Source organism: Natrix helvetica, assembly GCF_964273705.1.
Source record: "Natrix helvetica genome assembly, chromosome: 1".
Taxonomy (NCBI): domain Eukaryota; kingdom Metazoa; phylum Chordata; class Lepidosauria; order Squamata; family Natricidae; genus Natrix; species Natrix helvetica.
In genome coordinates, this window is record NC_138548.1 from 299,428,549 (window position 1) to 299,450,230 (window position 21,682).

Genomic DNA, 21,682 nt, shown 5'->3' on the forward strand with positions numbered 1-21,682 from the left:
GTCTTCTCTTCAGTTTTTACTGTATATGTAAAAAAAGGACATCTAAAACAACTTAGGTTGTGAAGCAGGAAGGATCACCAATAAGATCAGGTACTTCTGAATTGGCTTTATAGAGTTATCTGTTGAAAAATGTTCATTTTTTCCTTTAGATCAATTCCATCATGATCTTATGATGCCATCCTGGTATATTTTGCTCAAATGTTGCATTAGTTGTGAGTACTTGATATTTACTTGGATGCCCAAAGGGAGTCCTACACTATTATTCATTAATGTTGATCGCTTCAGTTTTTGGTACTTTGGTTTTTAAAATACGGTAGCTGAAAGCCAAAATTATAGTTTTCATTTTAGATAGTCTTCAGGCGTTTGTATTGCTTACCCTACTGACCTACAGGAGTCCATCCTTGTTTGTGTTTTATTAATAAAAGATATGGAAACAAGCTCATATGATATATTATATGGAACAAGAGCACATTTATTCTTCTTAATTATATAGCTTGACTTCTTATGGCCATTTTGAAAGGAAGATTTTGAGCACCCCTGCATTTGGATGAAATTTTAGCCGGTTGTAAACTGTAAGGTTTTTAGAAATAGAAATTTGTCATTTATGCATACTTAGGTTTCTGACGGTGTGAGACCACACAAAAGAGAAATTAAAAGTCAACATTTACTCCTCTACACGTCTTTTTAAAAATGATGTTTCTCTACAATTTTCTGCCAGCTCATCCGCCAGTAAAACAAACTTTATAAATCAGGTCTTGGCTTGCATAAACAAATAGGGATAAAAGTGCCAAATTGTGGGGTCAGGTCAGGGTTAATCAGAAGTCCCTTATTTAAGATTTTATCTTAATTCTTTCTTGTGTCATGAAACTACAGCTCAATAACATAATTACTATGTTTTTGTTTCAGATAAAACAATCTCAGAGACGCCTTCATTTGAAATATTGAGATAGCCTCTTAAGTTCATTTTCTCAGAGTAGATAGATGAATAGATTAATTCCAAGCAGCATAATAAAATTTAGTTGTATTTTTAACATTGAACTGCGCTGTTCTTCTCTCTCTCTCTCTCTCTCTCTCTCTCTCTCTCACATACACACACACACACACACACACACACACGCACGCACACACACGGAGTGCTAGGAGTCTTTATTAAGGTTTCCAAGCCCAAATTAATATTCCCCAGCAATTCCCTTCACCAACACCATCACACCCCCAATGAGGTCAACAGGCTACTCAAGAGAAGCCAGTGTCAGTCCACAGTGCAAAGGCAAGGCAAGTCCAAAGTTCCAGAGGCATGATCCAAAGTTCAAGGTACAGAATCCAGTCTGAGAGTCAAGACAAGAATCACAAACGCTAAGAACACACAGCAAGGAAACGGACATGTTGTTCCCAGCATCATTACAATCCACTTGCTGAACTAAATAGCTGCTTCACGCTTCATGCTCCATCAAGAGGGGCAAGGCTGCCACCTCGCAAGTAACCTGGCTGACCTTTATTGTACTTGCCTCCTCTCAGCCCTAGGTGCTCTTGGATTGGTGGGTGAGGAGGCAATTCTTCCTGATCTGCATTGACCAGCTAGATCTACAGCTGTGTGCCTTCTCTAACTGAAATCTCTGGGCTTCCCAGTTGCAAATGTGCCTCTCCTGTCCCTAGCTCAACTGGTTGCTTGTTCAGTTGCTCCACTGTATTTGGCCCCTCTGCTCCTGGCTCATAGCCTCTGGCAGCCTCCAGATGTTCCTCCACATCTCCCCCAACATCCCTGGGTCCTGCTGTTCCTTGTCCAAACTAACATCTGGGGAAGCATCCAAGGAAGTCATCACACAATCTTTCTCTTTTTTTCATGTCTTCTAGTTTCATTCTCTAGTTTTCACTTTTGATGATTCTAACGTTTCTTATGAATGATCTAATTTCTGGTCCATTTTTTTAGTTCTGGTCCATATTCCTTCCATTGTATTGCTTCCCCTTCACCATTCTCAAGAAACTCTTAATGTTGCTTTTGAGCCTTGCCAGGCAACTCAACTTGCAAGCCGGTGCATGTAAAGTCAATCTACTTTCCTTTGTTTGTCTGCACCAATTGCAAATCACAACCACTTTCAGGAATCTGTTACTGCTGGTTGAGTGAGTGTGAAATGTGAACCGGGAGGCAGGAAGCATGGTAGATGATGGGCAGTCAGTCTGCCAATTAAAAAAAAAAAACCTTCAGGAGAAACATGCTTGCTTGAGTATTCCACCCACAGTAGAAATATGAGAAAGTCTGATTTTCTGCTTTTGGAAAAAAAAATCTAGATTTGTTTTGGCTGCTTGTAGCCTACCTGTATGATTTTGCAGCTGGTGGCATGAGATAGATGGGACCACGTCCAGTAGAAAATTGGGGTGGGAAATTTTGGTATGATAGGACTTGAATATTTTCCTCTCTGGTGGATATGTGTTGTTCTCTTTTCCTTTAGCTGATTATTTTCTTCTTTATTTCTCTTTTTGTTTAGAACTTGTTTTGCTAAGATTTTTTTTGACAGTCACTAAATATGATTGATAATGCTGGCTTATTCTGTATTTAACTTTATTCTGAGTTATTCTTTCTTCCCTTCTGCTGTTTTGTTTAAATTCTGTCATCACTTCAGTGTTGTTGTAGCTCATGAGTTCTTATTTTTGCTTGGTTCAACCTTTTATCAATTGTCCTCTTGTCCTTACAAATTTATTTGAACTACTCCTTTTAATGACTGAGGTGGTTTTCCCCCTTTCCTTGTCTCTTTATTTGCAGTCCAAATGCTTTCGACTGCATTTGGCATTTATTACATAATATAAATAAAACACTCTTTGGTTTATACTCATTTTAGAGTTATGATTATTGCTTAGTCTGTTCCTTCTTCTGCAGAGAGAAACTATTTTTTTCCTATGTCAGTTCAGAGTGGAGAGTGCTTTGTTGAATCCAAGAGCACTCAACCCAAAGAGCTGCTCCATTTGCTTGCTTGGCTGCTTGTGGTCACTTGTCTTAACACTGACAAAGATCTGTGGGGCTGGGTTGGGGGAAGATAAGTAAATTTGATAATATTATCTCTGGGAGAGTTTTATTCCTGGTAACTGGAACCAACCTTACAAAGATTTTTGATGTTTCCACAATATTGCTTAGAAAGCAGATCCTGAAACTTGGGGATTTACTGAACTGAAACTACTCTTCTGACTCAGAAGATTCCCCAGTCCCTAAGACAGGGGTGTCCAAACTTGGGAACTTTAAGACTTGTGGACCCCATGCTGGCTGGGGAATTCTGGGAGTTGAAGTCCACAAGTCTTAAAGTTTCCAAGTTTGGACACCCCTGCCGTAAGAGATGTTCTTCAATTGATTTGAACTCAAGTTTGTCTTCTTTTACAGATCTACTGGCCACCTCTTCCTGGGCAGAAAGAGGAATGCTTCCGGAAAGGGAAGGACTTAGCGGTAGGTCATTCCATTGCTTGTAAAATGCTTATGTTAAATTTCATCTCCACTCTGTGATATGTTTGAAATGAATTTGCAGTTTCTGAAAATGTCTGCAATCACCTTGAACTCATTGGATTTTTTCCCCAAAAGTTTCTTTCAGTCCTTCTACCCAAATGATCCATCCGTTGTTGAACATCACTCCCTGCCCTAATTTAAGGAATTTGCATTCTGTGAGGAAGGAGAGATTAGGAATCTATTTCCTCACTTGTACCTACCCCCGGAGCAAACATGACCTAGTATCTGCTGTGTGCTGGGGCATTTCTCATGTGATGGTACTTGGGTCTCAAACTGCCAACCTTCCGGTTCACAAGCCCAGTGTTTGAATTGCTAGGCCACCACTCCCCTTGTGTATAAATAATAATATGGAATAAACTTTTAGTGCTTTGAACTCAACTCGTATTCCTGGTTACTTGTGCCTGACTCTCACAGGCCTGTTATTGGATACTCTTTATGATTTGGTGGCCATTATTTTTCTAAGATTATCTGATGTTAACTTCTCTTTTGAGTTTTTGTGAGCTTATGCCTGTGTCATTAGAGATAGTATCTAATGCTCTTGTCTTCTCTTGGCTTCCCTGTGGATTGCTTCAGTTTTCCAAAACATTAGCATCTTCTCCAGTAACCTTTGTATTATACGCTCAAAATAGCATAGCTCCATCATTAGTGTTTCTAGGGAGTTGTCTAACCTTACTTAATCTAATATTGAATGATCTGTTCTTTTTGTAGGCTAGGATATTCTTAGCTTTTTCTCCAGCACTACAGTTTAAAGGCATTAGTACAATGTCATCAGAATGAGCTCCCATCTTGATTCTGATCTTATTCTTTGGGGTATTGTACTCTAAACCTTTGAAGTTTGGGATTCTTATTACTGAAATTCCATCTTCCTTGCAGATAGGGGAAGCAAGAACTGATTAGGTATTGATTGTAAAGCACATTCTCAGGAGACATCAAGCTGTCCACTGGATTGCATTTTGGTGTTAGATTCACTATAGATCTTATTACTATGTAGTGCCTATTCTTTGCTTCTACATCAGGCGAGCAATAATCTGAGACAAATGAGGGGGTGGGGTGGAGAAATGTGGAGAAAAGGACCCTGGGATCTTTTGTTGACAGTCTATCTCATGGTAATAGTTCCCAAGAGTGAGTGTCACTCCCTTCAGCCTTATGGTATTTATTTTGCAGTCTGCAAAAAAAAAGCTGCAGGCTTTGAAGGGAATCTTAAAGTGCTCATTCTTTGCTTTTACAAACACAAATGAAAAAAAAATCATTCTTTTAGCTACAGAAAAAAAAAAATTCTTTTCCCAGCATTTATGCTTTTAATAGGATACACGAGAACTTGACCAAAGTTATCCAGAAGGAATAGATCAATAAAAGCAATGATTACACATAGAATATACCAGCTATTAAAGACCTACTAATGTAATTGAGTTAAAATGCCTTGTTTTCACTATCCTCCTTGTTGGTTAAAAGCATTGTTAGAATAATGAAAGGGGAAAATATATCCAGTTCTCCAGTACATTTTTAGACTGTGACTTAGAGGTCCGATAACTCTTTCCATCAGTTTGTTGCCAGACACATTCTAGGTTTAGCTTATAGTCTTTTTCACTTATATAAAAGGAAGGCTTACGTAATATGCACCAAGAGTCATTAAGGAATGTTGGATTTTAAATTTTCCAAGGAACTCTTATTTTTACTTATTCATATTTTTGTTCAGTGCTATTCAGTGGATTGAGCTGAACAACTGAGTGTTGGTACTGGATTTGATAACAGTGCAAAAAAAAAAAAAAACCTGCTTCTTGCCTCTCTTGGGGTAGGAGAAGGATTGGAACACTTATCCTGCTGCAGCTCTTGCTTTGATCTGTCCCCTGTAGAAGGTGAGACACAGCTTATTTGAGCAGAGGCCAGATATTGTGAGGAGGGGAAAGACCACAATTAATCAGCATTTGTAATTCCAGCTATTCTGCATTTTGTTTTATTAGAGTGTAATGCTATCTGATTTTATATTTCAGTTGCCTTTTAACAAACATATAAATTATCCATCATAATTTGATTGTATGACCGCAGACAAATCTTATATAAATAACTCTATAGGAAATGGCAATTTGTTTTCTAAACAATTATTCAAAGACATTATTTTAAATGTCTCCCTTTTTACTTTGGCACTGTTGCTCAGCTGTTTGGACTTTCAGTTCATCAGTAGGTGAATATGCTTGTGAGCACTTCGAACATCTTCTATGTTTTTAGAAGTGTGAAACAACCAGGTGTCTATTGAATAAAGAGAAAAGAAGATGAAATAATAAGATGGATAAGGAAAAGAAATATAATTCTTATTTTAAGCTGCTGCTGTTTTCCCCATTGAATTCTAATGCCATCTTTGCTGAAACAAAGAAGTTTATTCCGAAGTAGATTTAAAAGGCTGAGAGTTAGAAGGGTTTTCTAAACACCACAAATCAGGAAAATGGAAACAGGTTAATCATAGTCAACAGATTCATTAGAACTCTCCACATCATAGAAAAATAGCAGTGGTAGTAGAAGGCAGGGGGAGAAGGAAGAGGGAAGGAAGAAAGAAGAAGGAAGCTAATTCATGGGGACAGTTGGATCCAAGAAAATAATTACTTCAGGCCAGTCAACGGTGCCTTCCAGATGTTTTGAGATATAACTCACATAATCCCTTGCTGTTAGATATGGTGGTGTAGGCGCAGATGTCTTTATTTCAGTTTTGCAATATCTATAATTTTAATCTCGTTTGTAGCCTAGTCTGAGGAATAGGGAACTCTTTGAAGCTGGGATCTGACCTTGAATTTCTGGATCATAATGGGACATGAAAAAGACAGCCAGTGTGTTTAATAGTTGGGAGATTTGGGTTATGTCCATCCTTAGCCATGGAACCTTGTTCGTTTGGGTTGTGGCAGTCATTCTTTGTCATTGGATTCCTTGGCACCCTCTATTTTCTTGCAGAAATTTCATTAACAACTACATAACATCATCAGTGCTAGCAAGAAAATAACCAAGCTTAGAGAGCACCAAGGACTTCATAGCTCAACCCTGAGCTACAAATATTCTCTTCTATTGGTACCAGTCTCTGTCACTCCAATGATTCTCTGAGGATGACTACTATTAGGATAAATTGAAACACAATCCCCATGTAAGCAGCCTTGAGCTCTAGCCAAAAGATGGGGTATAAATCCAATGAATAATTGCACTAATGTCTAGGATTTTTAAGTGTTATAAATTTAAAGATATAGCAAAATAACAAAAACATTCTGTAAGAACTTAATTTCAAATTTCAGTGCATGCATAAATACACTCATAAATCTAGCAAATGAGACCTGCAAATTTGTGCTAAATTACGGTTCCTAAGGTATTGAAAAAAATAAAATAAAAACCTTATATGACAAAATTTAAAATGCTTTAAGATATGCGTTTCCCACCTTTTGCCATCCAGACCAGGATAATTTAATACAAATTATTTTTAAAAGTGCCTTCTTTTTCTTCTATTACATATGTGATAAAAAATGTTATGCCTGTTTATTGTTCCTTGAAAGAATAACATTTTCGGATTAAAAGGCATTAACCTGATATGGAACACAAATCTCTGGTTGAGATCTGTCCGCTGTTTATTCTGGTAAGGTCTTCAAAGGGAAAAGTTGAAAGCTGAAAATATGGAATTGATTACCAAACTATGAAAGAATTCAAATAAATGACTCTTCTTTGGAAACTGAAGAAGAGTAAGAAGGCAGAAAATAATCACTTGAAGGGCAGGCTGGCTTTTTAATTATATTTTGGAAATGAGATGTTTTTCTTTTTGACTACACATTTTATTATGAGAGACATGGGAGTTACTGTCGCTCCGCCTTCTTCAGTGTCATGCCCAACCAGATGTCTTTAGGAGTACAATTCCCAGAATTCCGAGTCAGCAGGGCCAGGAATTGTGCCTTTTGGGAATTGATTATGGGTGTTGCTTGTGTGCCTGGAACATAACGAGCAGGGAAACGCTGCCTGTTTCAAAGTGTCCCGGCTGTTTTGCCTCAATTTTCCTCAATCTCTTGAGCAGGAAAAATATACTAAGGCAATTAGCAGCACCAGCCAATGTCATCATTGGCTCAAAGACTAACAAAGGAATAATTGATGGTATTATAATATGAATTACAACATGGGTGTTCAGCTTTTTGGCTTGCCCAGGCTGCATTAAGCGAAGGGGAATTGTCTTTGGGCCGCATATAAAGTATATAATAGAGTTAATCTATATAAATATTGCTAAAAATCACATAATAATGTTAAAAGTTTACAATCTTGCGGGACTGCCTTACTAGCAGTCCAGGGCTGCATGCGGGCCACATGTTGGACATGCCTGAATTACAAGAAGGATCCCTGTCCAAATAAATACCATGGAGATGAATTGGGTCCTATTTGGATGGAAATACAGAATTCTTCCCCAGCTGGAGACACCACACAGTGTTTAAGAGGCAGGATGGTAGGAGGACATCTTCCAAAAGTAAAAGTAAGATTTCATTGATTTATATTTAATTAAAATTAAGTACAGATAGCCTTTGACTTACAACCAATCATTTTAAGTGACTTACAACCAGCCCTCCCACTTACAATCATCACATCCTATTTCTAGTTTAGTGAAAAGGACAAGGGGTGACATGATAGCAATGTTCCAATATTTGAGGGGCTGTCAGAAAGAAGAGGGGATCAGTCTATTTCCAAAGTACCTAAAGATAGGCAAGAAGCAATCAATGGAAACTAATCAAGGAGATAAACGATGTACCAGTAAAATTAATGAGGATTTTCCTGACAATCAGTGGAACAACTTGCCTCCAGAAATTGTGAATAGCAACAGCAGTTAGACTTATATACGGCTTCAAGTGTTTTACAGCTTTCTCTCAGCGGTTTACAGAGTCAGCAAATTGCCCCTAACAATCTGGGTCCTCATTTTACCAACCTCGGAAGGATGGAAGGCTGAGTCAACCTTGAGCTGGTGAGACTCAAACTGAACTGCTGGCAGGCGGCAGTCAGCAGAAGTAGCCTGCAGTACTGCATTCTAACCACTGCATCACCACTACCCATGAATGCTCCAACACTGGAAGTCTTTAAGAAGAGACTGGGCAACCATTTGTCTGAAATGGTATTGTGTTTCCTGTCTAAGCAGGTGGTTGGATTAGACGATCTCCAAGGTCCCTTTCAACTCTGTCATTCTGTTACAGCGTCTCCAGAGTCATGTGATCAAATTTTGGGCACTTTGTCAACTGGCATGTGTTTACAATGATTGCAGTGTCCTGGAATCCTGTGATTGCCCTTTGCCATCTTCCAGGCTGGCTTCTGACAAGTGGGGGAAGCTGGATTTTCTTAACCCACCTGATTCACCTAACAAAGTGATTCGCTTAACAACCATAGCAAAAAAAAGGTGTAAAACCAGACATGACTCATTTAACAACCACCTGGCTTAGCAATGGAAACTGGTCCAGATTGTGGCTGTGAATCAAGGATTACCTCTATAGTGAATATGATTGCTTTCTTCTGAGAAAGCTTTATCAGTTTTTTTCTCTTATCTTGTTAAAATCAGTTTGGTGGCAGTTTTTGCAGGTTTTAGGCTCCGTGTTCAAGGCTTTTGGAGTGAAAGGCTATTCTTGGGTTATATGGGTAGTCCTCGACTTACAATGGTTCATTTAGTGACCATTCAAAGTTGCAACAGCACTGAAAAAAGTGATTTATGACCGTTTTTCACAGTTGCAATCTTTGTAGCACTCCCATGATCAGGGGATCAAAATTCAGACACTTGACAACTGATTTGTGACCGTTGCTGTGTCCTAAGGTCATGTGATCTCCTTTTGCAACCTTCTGACAAGCAAAATCAATAGGGAACCAGGTTCACTTAACAACCGTGTTACTAATAATATCAACTGCAGTGATTCACTTGAACAACTGTGGCAAGAAAGGTCGTAAAATGGGGCAAAACTCACTTAACAAATGTTTCACTTAACAAATGTTGGGCTCCGATGTGATCATAGGCTGAGGACTGCCTGCATAGTCATGGTTTAGAAGTTGAATTGATGCATTATGAGCACCTTTAACTTCAGTCTTTAAACTCATGACGAACCTGTCATGAAAACACGTGACGTCTCCTCGGCATCAATCAGATTTCCCATTTTAATATGACCCCTGAGTGGGTAGTCTTAAGTGGGTACCAACTATTGCCTGGTTTTGAGAATGGGTGATAAAAGAGCAACCTACTATACAGTTTATTGGAAATACCTAGGGACTTTTTTTTTTGTTAAAGTGGTGTATTCAAAATAGAAATGAGAGATGGGATGTGGCATGTCCGGTTTGATGATGTGATGCAGAGGGAAAGGTGAGGGTAAGACAGGGAGGGTCAGGCCTTGGGTTTCTACAGCAGTCTACACATAGTTTGTTAGGTGTGATGGCCTGTGGTGCCTCCAAGAGACTCCATGGCTTCTTTCTGCTTATCTGCCAATGACTTCTGCTCCGGAAAAGTCAACAATTAATCCAGGTCAGACTTGTGAGTGGTCGTTTGTCATTCTGCTATGTAACTAAACTTCCTTTTTAAATGACTGTTTGGCTGGATGAAGGTTGTGCGTCTCCTTCATTTCCTGTAATTGTCTCCCAACCAGAAATATCCCCCCCCCCAACTCTACATCTTAACTGGAATGTGCAGGCAAAACTAAATCTAAGACCCTTGCTTTGAGTCTAATATCCTCTTTTTTTAGTATTAATTTTCCCTTTGGGTGGGAAAAAGCAAAATGGATTAAGAAGCCTTGAGGAGGCCTTGTTCCAAGAGAGAGCAAGAGAGATGGGACAATTACATGCAGTCTCCACCAAGCTAGTACTGTCGGCATACGTTGGTTTACAACTCCCATAATCCCCATCCAGCACAGCTGCCAGTACTCTGGCTTGAACTGTTGTAGTTTAATGCAATTGCAAGATACCATGTTGAGGAAGGCAGATCTAATTTGAAGCATTACAGAGTGGTTGCTTATAAGTCAGTTGTTTTCTTATTAGGGGCATTAGCCAATTCATTTCAAATTTCCCTAAATTTCCATAAGACTCTTAGAGCAGAGAAAAAAGCCCAAGATGGCTTTTTGGATTGCTAGACCCTGGAAATGAATGTTTTACGTCAATTCCCATTAGGTCTATTCACAGGCCCCAAATTGTTATATATAGCCTTATGTCTATAAGACCAAGTTGGCTGTCAGTGTCAGCTATCCAGATTTCATTGGTATTCTGTTCTGCGTGAAGAATTCTGATCTACAATCTCCCATAATCTCGATTCCTGGAATCCAGCATGTAGGGACGGCAGTCACACAATCCAGGTTCTGTTCATTCCTAAAACAGAAGAAATCTTTTTCATCAACTTGTAGCTCTGAAAGTATATTTTTGAAGTTGTGTACTACAACTGTTAAATTCTGAGCAGGGAGTTCAGACACTCAGATTCTCATTTTTCTAAGAAACTCGCTGGACAAATTTATTTCTATAGCATAGCCTGCCTGACATGTAGGAAACAAAGCAAACTATTAAATCATACGTATTCTTTTTCCCCCTTTAATCAGTGAGTCTCTTGACTTTATTGTCTTTGGAAACAGCTCTTCCTAAATCAAGCCCTCTTTGTTTGGAAGACTGCTACCTTTTGACAATGTCTGCCAACAATTTTATTATAACTGTTGGGAGTTGAAAGTAGCATTTGATCACTGTAAGTCAACTTCCTAGCAATTACAACCAGAAATAGATGATGCTTTTAAACTGGGGGCACATTAGACATTTTAGGAATAGAGCAAGTATCTTCACCAAATGGTTCCCTTGGCAGGTTCGTGGGAAATATGGCCAATCACAAAGCACCCAAAAGTGATTGTGAGAGTCTGTTTTAAGAAGTGCTAGATTCAGACATAAGGCAATCAAGCTACAACTTAGGACCTCACAACATGTTTGGTATTTGTTTTCTTTTTGCTTTTAGAAATTACACTTAAGTACTGTTTCTAGGGCATGTTGTACTATATTATAATTTATGAGAGGTATTAAGCCAGCCAAATGATAAATACACTAGCAGCAAAGAATTCATTTGAAAATAAATTGTATTTTTCACTTTGAATGTCTTGCTATTAAATAATTAAAATAATTAAAAGGGGTGTATGAGTGTGTGTGTGTGTATTTTGTGGTTACCCAAAGTCCTGTTTCGATATGCCCCATTGTGAGGCCTTTTAGTTTAAATTTTTAACAAGCGCCCTCCAAACTTTATATAACGTAGCTTAATGCCTCACCAGGTCTAAACTTGGCACTGATGCTGACAACTGAAAGCAATTCCTAGGTCTAACAATCCAGGAATATGGATATAAATGTCCAAAATTTGCAAGAATCAAACAGATTCTCCTTTCAGGTAGGATTTTTTTAAAAAAGGAAGGGGCAGCTCCCTTCTCTCTTTGCCTTTTGCCCCTTTGATCACTTCTTGGGATCAAATCTAGGAAAGCAGAACTTCAGTGCAGGAATTGCTTTGGAGATATAAAGAAAATAGCCATCTAGGGCAATCTAGTCAAGCTAGATGTGGGATTAGTACTGTACGTCTGGGGTTTTGCTGATAGAGAAGAAGCTGAGATCCCATTAGAAACGATGCTTTCTTTTTCCCCACTCTTTATCCTTTGTCTTCTGTAATTATTTTAGAAAGACTTCAGTTCTCTCTTTCTGAAAGGATTCTAACACCTCCCTGATTGATTAAGCTACAGAAAAGGAAGAAAGCAAGAAAAGTGGTTGCCTTTCATCTTTTTTCGGGGAAATGTAGCAGCATTTACCTAATTACTCCATCACCACCACCCAGGTATGGGAGGGGACTATATGGAGGAATTGTCCCACCCAAAGCAACCTACCATATCCAGCCACGTACAAGATTGTGTGTGTCCCATTACATCCCATTTACCAAGAAAAGAACTAATCCTTCAAAATGTTGTCTACTCCGAGGACCCCATATAATTCCTACAAATGAATCTGAGACTGGCACTGTGCTTTGCCTTGTGTTTGGCTTCCCATTTAAATTTAGAAAGTCTTTAACATATACAGTACAGACAGGGGAGGTTATGTGATGGGCACCAAATGATGGAGGTAGAAGCATTCTGTGTGTCCATATGAACATTTCTGAGAACAGGAACCCAATTTGAAAAACAAAGACTGGGAAGCAGGAATTGTCTGCCTGCCTGCCTACCTGCCTCTTCCTCCGTTGGACATGCTTGTGAACTATGGTAGGATAGATTTTATTTTCTGGATAGGTTCCTGTCAAGATGCCCATTTGAATTTCTAAATGAAAATGCTATTTTTAGATCCATTGTGGTGCTTTCTTCCTGTTTTCTGCTGATTTAACAGCAGTGTTACATACATTGTATGTACTTAGGCTAATACAGGATATCACTGCACAAGGCAATATGACAACCTCACTTCCTGACCTATGAATGATAACACAATGGTTTCAGTCACATCAGTCGCCCAGGCAGCCTGAGGTGAGGAAAGATCGCCATTGGTTCAGTTGAAGTGACGGGAACATGGGACTGTAATGTACCTAACAACCTACAAGATATAAACAGGAATTCACTACCCATTTTGGTAGTCCCAAGAAAAGACTGCTGTCTGATCAAAAGCAGTACAGTGATAATTGGTGATATGATCTCAACGAGAAGAAATTTTTTTATGACCTAGGGGAGTGACATGTGAAAATTTGAAATATGAGAGGGGATTTGTTCTCTGTACTTCAGTATAGATATTGGATCTAAAACAGCATTAGTCTTTGGCAAGTGGAAAACGTTATTTGGTTCATTGTGCTCAACGTATCACTTTACTGTTTTGATTATTTATTCTTTATTAAGCTGCTCATTCCCAAAGGCTCTTCATTGCTAACAATCAAAACCATCACGCAACAAGAAAACTCCCCTGAAAGTAATAAATGAACTAATGGTTTTACAGTTGTATAGAAGCAGAAGAAAACATACTAAGCCATGTGTTGACCAGGTGACCTAACAATTGCAACATGCCTTCCTCCTGGGATGGATTGGATGATTAGATTGCAGGTGCTTTCCTCAATCTCTATGGGGAAGGTGTTTCAAAGCATGGAGAATGAGTGAGAAGGACTAGCCAAAGTCAGTGTTGAGAAACCAAAGCTACCAAGCATGGTTCTAAATAACTCTGTATATCTTCATGGTACTTTATCCCTTGAAACAGAAATCCACCCTCTTTCTAATTGTGTCATCCTTTGCTCAACACACTCTTTTAATTGTAGTACTTAGCTGTGACCATACAGATGAAGTTATTTCATAGAAAGCATTGCAAATACCAGTTGCTATTTCTTTTCCAGACGGAGTGTGCAAACTATATCCGAGTTCTTTATCCCTTAAACCGGACTCATCTCTTAGCTTGTGGGACTGGAGCTTTTCATCCCGTCTGTGCTTTCATCTATGTGGGACACAGAGGAGAGGTAAGGAGACAATGTGCATCTGAGGCAGACCATATATCAGTACTATAGTGAAGGATCGAGACTCTTTTCTGTTAAGAGCAATTGCGACTCACAATACCTCTCCTGGGGTGGCAAGTGGTGACGTTTGTTTGTAAAATGTTTCTTTGAGTCAGTCTTCTTCTTCTTTTTTAATTGAGGGAAGGCAATTTGGTTTAGTAGCTAAGATGCTGGACTAGAAACCTTCTACAGACCCTGAACTCTAGACCTCCCTTATTTATTGAACTTGGCTGGGTGACTTTGGGTCAGTCATTGTCTCTCAGTCCGACTCATCTCACAGAAAGATTGGAAAATGGAAAATAGGAGTAGAAGGATGATTTGCAAAAAAAATAAAGGTAAGCTATAAAGCAAATAAAGGAGATGAAGGAAGATTTGTTGGTGAGGCAAGAGTTCCCAAGCCCTTCCTTCTCTTATGGAAAATCTTTTATTTTATTCATTCTTATATTTATAGCATCCACACACACACCATTACTATAGAAATAAAGGCAGGCTTCTTGGAGAAGGAGGCTTCCCTCATTGATCCTTACAAGATTGAGAAGCAGTGACTACCCCATGGTGTCCCAGTTGAGTGAGATCTGAACCCATGCCCTTCCAATCCCATTCCAATGTTTCAATCATTCCATCCCATCTGTTTTGCAAATTAAAGGGGGGGGATGAAGACCTCTTTTGGATCAGACAGAGATTTAATCAAACCAGCATCTTGTTACATTAGCTGACTGATACCTCTTGAAATCATAGAGAAGACTGGACAAGCCTTGGATTGTTTTAGCAGAGCTTCTCTTGTATGTGTACTAGTCTGCTCACTTAATGCAGAAAGATTAAACCGTGATATTTCCGTTTCCAAGAAGGAATCAATGCAGACTTTAATAACTAGGTTTGCAATTCTTTGCGTTAAATGCCTTATCTTGTATTAAGTTCGGAAAGGTTGATTTATGTGCTTAATTATGCTTCTCAGATAGGGAAAAACAAATCCTTGATTTTTCAGTTCAGTGCACTTAGCCTGCTTGTTGTTGCAACTAAACATAACTGCCATTGTGGAATTTGCCCAGCCTTCTCAGCATTCTAAGAAGTGAATGTAGGATATATTAAGCTGTCAAGCAGATCAGTGCATTGCTCCATTCATATCTAACTCCTACTTTCTTCCTCTGCCTGTTTTTCTGTCTGCTCTCTTTTTAAAAAAACAAACCAAACTAAACCCCATTTATATTCCATCTGAAACATGTTCACTCACTCCGAAATGTACTTACATGGAGACAACAGAAATAATGTTAAGATGGGGACAGATTAAAAAAAGAAGAAGGTGCTCTCTGAGCTTCATTGTTTTCCTGCAGATGTTTCATAACCTAACCTAGGCAACAACCTATAAAAAGCAGTGAAATCGCAACTGTATAATAGCCTGTTGTTGTTGGTAGTTGTTAAGTTGTGTCCAACCCATTGTGACTCCATGTACAACATTCCTCCAGGCCTTCCTGTCCTCTACCATCCTCTGGGGTCCATTTAAGCTCACGCGGACTGCTTCCGTGATTCCATCCAGCCACTTCATTCTCTGTCCTCCCCTTCTTCTTTTGCCCTCAATATTTCCCAGCATTAGGCTCTTCTCCAGTGAGTCCAGTATAATGGTCTACATTAACATTAAACCTGTCTTATGTTTGGGGGACAGCACAAATACAGGCATATATGGGATAATCTGGGATATGAGCTACAAGTACTGTAGCTTCCAAGGATGGATTCCTTGGGAACTATGAGATCTATTATGGAGGCTGCTAAACCTCCCTGCCTCCCTTGTGGTTTCTCACATTTTTAAAGACATCTTTTAAATTAGGAAATAACTCTGCTATGAAAGGAAACAACAGTCTCCAGTGTTGCCTTAGTTTTCAAAAATGCCTTTGGATCCCAAATGGGCCCCATAATCTTTTTCTAAAAACAAAAATGGTGGATGGCTGCCATCTGGACCTTTGGCCTATACACACCTGCTCAGGAATGAGGTAAAATTAGCAGAAATCATCTGCTGAGAGAGAGCCTACACATCCATCTGTTATTTTCATATTTTGTAACTGATTATGTTCCCCGAACTAATCATTTTGTGTTTTGGTAATGCTATCTTTAGGGACTTTTGGGTGTGTGTAAATAGATCCCCATCTTTTCTTTCCTCACGAGTCCCAGCTGATCGGGAGGAAATGGGGATTTTGCAGTAAACTTCCCTTGCCACGTCCACCAAGCCACACCATGCCTACCAAGCCATGACCACAGGACCGGTAGTAAAAAAAATGAATCCCATCACTGGTCTGGAAGCAGTATTGTAGAAAATAATCTACTCTCTGTAATTTGCACCTATTGATCACATTGTTAAAAAATTTTGCAACCAGAAGGACCAAATCATTCTGTTTGTTTGATACCTATATCCATTGTTAGCTCAACCTCTTAGAAGCTTTGGGGGCTACTTCTTGAAAAATGTTTGGTTGCCTTCGTGTCTCTCTCTGTGTGTACACACATATGCAACATCCTTCTATACATACATAAATTATAAAACCTTTGGTGTAATAAGGTATTAATAAAATTTTGCATTATCTCCAATTCGGTTAAAACTACAGTCTAGCTCTGTAAAGGACTAATACAAATAAAATCAAAACTAACCAAGGGTTAAGACCAATTAGCAGCCATTTGACCCACTGGCCTCTCATGAAAAACACCCCGATCAACAACCAGATATAAAATCTGTGGGTGGTATTTCGTGTCCTTTCCTCATTCATCAAGCTGGCCTAAGCAGGAAGGTCGTCCAACTTCACCTCATAACCCCTCTTGGCTCTGGCAATTTCAGAAGCTTTTATGACCAAGCCTGTGGGAGAAAGAGTCCTTTCAGCACAGCTGTTTATCATGAGCCCCTGGGATGATCACTTGGACTTCTCATTTCATGCAACGCCCTCCCCAAATGTTCAGATTGACATCACCCTGGTTTGCCATGCAAAGCAGAAACACAATCTGAGCCCTGTGTTCCACCTCGTGTGTGGGTGTGCGGAAAGCCTGAATGAAGCTCCCACAATTAGGTGATTTGAAGAGATCGCTTTGTCCAGCCAAGGAGATGATTCCAGAGAAACACTCAAAAATTGCAGAAATAATATCAGCATTACAATTTTCAAAAAACACAGTTTCATTATGCTGAGGGCGTATTTCTGGAAAATAAACAGGATAGTGAAGACCCCACCACCAACATTTTACCAAAGAGTTAACCATGGCAAGGACATTTAATGCCTTTCTAGGATTGGTTATGACCTTTTCCTTCCTATACTGGCCATCATTTATTTTGTCATTGACCAACAACAGTAACAGACAGTCCTAAAATCAAACGTCAGCTTGTTTGAACAGATGAGTCAGCATTTTAGTGAATCCTCCCTCCCTCCCTCTCGTCTCTTGAGTTCTTAAACCCAAGTAACCTCTATTGCGACTTTTAATTCATAAAGATGTAAACATTCCAAGATCTATTGGCACTGAGAAAGCCATAGGGTTAATAATGGGATGAATATCAGTCTTAGTAACTTGATTTTTGCTTACATTAAGAACAAAAAAATGCTGTTACTTCCTCTTGGTGAATCTCTGCTATCATGACAAGGGTTTCCTTACACATACTATAATCTGAGAGCCTTTTGGGGTTCTCTTCATTCTTATCACACAAACACTTCCATGTTTCCTTTGACTCTATTAGTTTGATGTGGGCACCTAATCCCACCCCCCTTGTTTCTCTTCCCAGCACATGTTCAGCATGGATCCAACCAGTATAGAAAGTGGCCGGGGCAGATGTCCACATGAGCCTAATCGAGCGTTTGCAAGTACATTTTTTGGTAGGTGCCAAAGTAAATTAATCTGAATCTTGTATCCTAATAAGCTGCACATGGATATTTATTGTTTTATTATTGTATGTGTATATTATTTTTTCTGCTACTTAGTTTACTGTTTAAGATGTTCAGCAAATAAGTGCTGGAAATAATTGAAGAAATGCATTATCTCAAGTGGACTTCTCAGGAATTGATCTTATAGGCTTACTTGCTTGGCAATTTTCTGTTCTCCAGAGAGAATTTGATTCAGTTCCATTCTCCCAGGCTTTTTCTGGTCACTCTGCTCAAGAATCAATAACTTAGGTTATTTGTCTGTAAGCATGTATTAGAAAGCCTTTGTTTGTTACTCTGGGTGGCATACAAAATGAAAAAAAAAACCAATAACAATAATGAACAGAATTAAAAAGCTCAACAAAACCAAAAACATAACAAACTACTGAGACTGTATTTCTCCAAGGTCTTTCTTGAATTTCTATGTAAAATCTGCCCAGGCAATTGCTGAATTTATGATTAAATAATAGATGTGGGTTCTGCTGGGTTTTCTAAACTACCATTATAAATGGACAAGTTCTGAGAGCTTAGGAGAGAGTGCAACATGAGTAATCCAGAGGTGGGTTGCTAATTTTTTTACTACTAGTTTGGGCGCGCTCCCATGCGCACTCCCGTGCCGCTTCTGCGCATGCGCAGAAGCATCTGGGTGGGTGGGCAGAGCCTCCCGCCACCGTTACTACCGGTTCTACCGATCTGGGCCAATCCAGCAGCAACCCACCTCTGGAGTAATCCAGAAAACTGGTGCTACATCTAGCAGGATGGTTAGGGAGAAGAACAGTTGCTGTTTTGCAGAAATAAAAGACTGCTACTTCTTCTACTCTCGATTTCCTAATTTATATTTAAATCATGTTTTAGTGCTCAGTGGAATATGTGGCAAAAAGCAGGGCAAGGACAAGGATCGTTTAACCCAGTGTTTCTCAACCTTGGCAACTTTAAGACTGAGGAATTCTGGGAGCCGAAATTGACACATCTTAAGATTGCTAAAGTTGAGAAACACTGGCTTGACTTTTTAAAGACTATTATGTTGATGGGTTTTTCCCTATGGATGTGAGGCCTGCTCCTTCTCAGTATAGCCACACTCACTTAGAACTTTAAATTGTTCTTATCAGATTTTTTCCCCCCTCTGGAACTCTGCGTTTGAAATGACCCAAGGGCTAATCAATAAAGCAAACTGTAACTGTATTTAGAACTTCAGTGTGATTTTGAGTCCACGTAATTTTAAAAAAGAAAAGACAGCTACAAAAGCCCCATTCATTCCCTCCAGGGACAACTGCTCCCCCCTCTGCTCCAGTTATTTTCTTTCCTCATCTCACATGAAAATTGTGCTATATACATTTCAGTCTTGCCGCTGATAATGAATTGTCCATGGTAAGAAAAATGATGGGGAAAGTAACAGGAACAGACGGGAGGATTAAAAATGGTAGATGAAATCATCTGGACTTCCCTCCCCATCAGCTCCCTTGGGCTGTTGCCTAATGAAGGGCTGATCTAGAAAGACCCTGAGAATTGATAGAACAGACTTGTCAAGAATGGCAGCCAAGGAATCTCCCGTTTAGATCTGACCTCTACCATAAATGCAACGGATGGCTTTAGACAAGCTATCCATTCTCACCTTGAACCAGCTATGAATGTTATCAGGCAATCAGAATACTCACGATCTTCTTTAAATATAATGGGATGCGTCTCTATATGCTGGTGCCTTTATTATTAATTATTATTAACAAATACAAAACTTGTGAACAAATGGCTACTGTTTTTAATTGAACTTATTCCCTAGGTGGAGACTTGTATACGGGGCTAACAGCCGATTTCTTGGGCAGGGACTCTGTGATCTTCCGGACCATGGGATATCGCTCTTCTCTACGTACGGAGATGGACCAGAGGCTGCTTAATGGTAGGGAAAAATTACGACTCTTTATCAAGTCAAAAAGCACAGTGAACATGTACGTAAATATGCAGTCTTAGAGAAGTTGGGATTGCTTCATTTTAGGCAAAAAATGAAATATGTGTTGTATGAATTTTGTGCACTGGATCATGACAAGGGCATAAAGGGGATTAAACAAGGCCTCATGCAAAGCTCAAAGATAGTCAGAAGAAAAGTGACTGACACAAACCCATACAACGTACACAGCAATCAATGAAAAAGGGAGTGTTGTCCACAAAAATAAGAATGGGGGAAAAAAGGTGAAATGGAGGTCATGTTCACTCTAAATTTGTACATGGGGAAGGAGGAGGAGATGGGGGAGTGTTTATATAACTAACCCTGTATAGTTTTATTAAGAAGAGTACTTATCTGTTATCTCTCTTGGCAATAACCTTCATTAACTGTTCCAAGACAGAATCTGCCAAGATTTTAAACTTTTAGGACCAGCACCAAGCTAGAAACTGCTTCTGGGGACCTTTTTTTCTTAATCAATGATTCTTTTTTTCTCAGCTCCCAAATTTGTTGCTGCTTATATGATCCCAGAGAATGATGATCGGGACAATGACAAAGTCTACTTCTTCTTCACGGAGAAAGCAGCAGAGTCAGACAGCAAAGGGCATGCCATTTTCAGCCGTGTGGGTAGAATCTGTGTGGTGAGTTTCTCAGGTCATTTCCAGGCATAATGATGGCCCCTTAGAGACGTGTGTTGGTATTGATTTTTTTAAAAAAAACAGCTTGCAGCTCTGGATATCATATTTTAAAATCTATAGATCCTGGGGCAGCTTATCCCCTGTGAAGTGGTTGCTTGCTGCTCTTATTGGCCTTTGGGATTTAATTCAGGAGAAGCAGTTGAATAATTGTATGGTACTTGAAGATAAAGGCCATATGATGTGTCTTTATTTTATTTTTATTGCTGCTCTGTTGTTTTAATGGTACATTGTAATGTGTTTTGAGGATGTTATTGCAAGCTGCCTAGAGATCTAGAAGGAGACAGTATATAAATTAATGTAATAAATAAATTATAAATATAAACGACTCAGTTGACATCTTTACGCACAACTGAAATGGATCATTTGGTCTTTGACTGGTGCCTAATTATATTTCACGGGTGAGTTTAAAGAGATTTATTAATACATACGAGGCCACTTTATAGCACAAGGGCATGCCATTTTGTGATTTATGGCATTGCTAGTTATTATGAAAACTGTTAAGCAATAATAGCCTTCAGTCTGTTTGATTACTTGTTTTCTGTGAGTCAAATGAGAATATGAGAAATGAGAATATCTGAATGTGTACATTGATTTTAAAAAAATGTTTAAAGATGTATCCTTTCCTGGTATCAATGGCAGAAATGGTGCTGTATAGGTTTGGGGCTTAAATGGCACTGCTTTCTTTTATGCAGAAACTGCAGAGGTTAGACCAAAACCTGCACCCACAATGTATAGATTTCCACACCAGAAGCAGTGGTGGGATTCAATTTTTTTTTACTACCAGTTCTGTGGGCATGGCTTGGTGGGCATGGTGTGGCTTGCTGGGCATGGCAGGGGAAGGATATTGCAAAATCCCATTCCCTCCCCACTCCTAGGGGAAGGTTACTGCAAAACCCCATTCCCTCCCACCCCACTGCTTTCCAGCTCCGTTCTCCTGGCAACAAAAGACGATCAGACTGGGAGACTGGGAGGCAGTGGGGGCAGGGCCAGCCTATTTCCCAGTTTTCCGAACTACTCAAAATTTCCATTACCAGTTCTCAAGAACCTGTCAGAACTCGCTGAATACCACCTCTGACCAGAAGGGATAAATGTTTCAGTTTCATTTTTGCTTTCTAAGACCCTGCGTGAATTCTCAGCTTCTCCATTAAAAATTCACCCCAGAATTGATAGTTTGGATTTTACTCGGAAGAAATA

General features: G+C 39.3%; 1 protein-coding gene across 1 annotated transcript in view; it reads left to right on the forward strand.

Annotated features, from left to right (window-relative positions):
* Positions 1 to 21,682, forward strand: part of SEMA3G (semaphorin 3G) — a 93,209-nt gene that overhangs the window by 45,890 nt on the left and 25,637 nt on the right. The window contains exons 3-7 of the mRNA XM_081946372.1: positions 3,368 to 3,430; positions 13,818 to 13,937; positions 17,719 to 17,809; positions 19,632 to 19,748; positions 20,289 to 20,431. Of these exons, the coding sequence (XP_081802498.1) occupies positions 3,368 to 3,430; positions 13,818 to 13,937; positions 17,719 to 17,809; positions 19,632 to 19,748; positions 20,289 to 20,431 (534 nt within the window). The remainder of the gene's footprint in view (positions 1 to 3,367; positions 3,431 to 13,817; positions 13,938 to 17,718; positions 17,810 to 19,631; positions 19,749 to 20,288; positions 20,432 to 21,682) is intronic.